Source organism: Acyrthosiphon pisum, chromosome A2 (genome assembly GCF_005508785.2).
Source record: "Acyrthosiphon pisum isolate AL4f chromosome A2, pea_aphid_22Mar2018_4r6ur, whole genome shotgun sequence".
Classification (NCBI taxonomy): domain Eukaryota; kingdom Metazoa; phylum Arthropoda; class Insecta; order Hemiptera; family Aphididae; genus Acyrthosiphon; species Acyrthosiphon pisum.
Window position 1 is genome coordinate 67763723 of NC_042495.1, and position 1032 is coordinate 67764754.

General features: G+C 25.8%; 1 protein-coding gene across 1 annotated transcript in view; it reads left to right on the forward strand.

Moving 5' to 3' along the window:
* Positions 1–731, forward strand: part of LOC107883042 — a 4481-nt gene extending 3750 nt beyond the window's left edge. Inside the window, exon 2 of the mRNA XM_029489974.1 lies at positions 61–731. Within this exon, the coding sequence (XP_029345834.1) occupies positions 61–731 (671 nt within the window). The remainder of the gene's footprint in view (positions 1–60) is intronic.
* Positions 732–1032: the final 301 nt, after the last annotated feature.

Below are 1032 nucleotides of genomic sequence, written 5' to 3' on the forward strand. Positions count from 1 at the left end.
TGTATATTGTATTTTTTTTTAAATTTACTTTAATACGAGTATATATTATTTTAAATTTAGATTCTGATAGTTCACTATCCAGCTCAATGGGGACATCTAATTTGTGTCTTTTTATGGATAAGGTGTTTGATTCTACGAATGGATCCACAATTAATGCATTAGATGGCAAACTCCTAAGATGTGCAGTTAAAAATGGATCTTCTCATATTCAATTTTGGAATGAAGCAATTAAGGTTTTCAAAACAATGGTTTTTGTGAGTAAAGTAGATGGCTCAGCTGTAAGACAACCAATATGTGTAAAAAATTATATAAAAACATTAGAATCTTTTAAATACTTGTGGTTAAAATTAAAATCCGAAGGTTTAAAGTTTCTAATATTAAGGAATATTAATCAAGATTCTTTGGAATGTTTCTTTGGATCTATTAGGAGCCACGGATCCAGAAATAATATGCCCAATTGCTATCATTTTTCTACATCATTTAAAACATTACTTTTAAATAATTTCTCTTCATTAAAGTCATTGGGGAATTGTGAGGTAGATGATAGTGTAGGAGCTTTAGATATTTTAAAACAATTCTTATCCGGACAAAATGAAATAATTGGTAATGATGTTTCATTAAATTTAGGTTTGAATTCATTTAATGTAGAATTTGTAAAACCCAACAAATCTACAGTAGGTGAAATGACAATTGGCTATGTAGCTGGCTATATAATTCGAACATTAATTTAAATCTACTAATAATTGTAATGTATGCAAAAATGATTGTGTAGATATTCATAATGTTAATGAACTAATTACCTAGTGTTAGAAACTATTCTGATAACAGATTAAAATCACCAAGCCAAAATTTTAATAATATTAATGAACACATTTTAAATATTTTTACTGAAGTTATCAACAGTATATGTAATAAACCTCAGATTTTTATGAAATTAAATTTATTAATTGAAGCAAATGTTGATTTTAATTTTTCATGTACAACTCATAATTTAAAGCAAATGTTAATACAAAAAATGATTGCTTTTTTTTT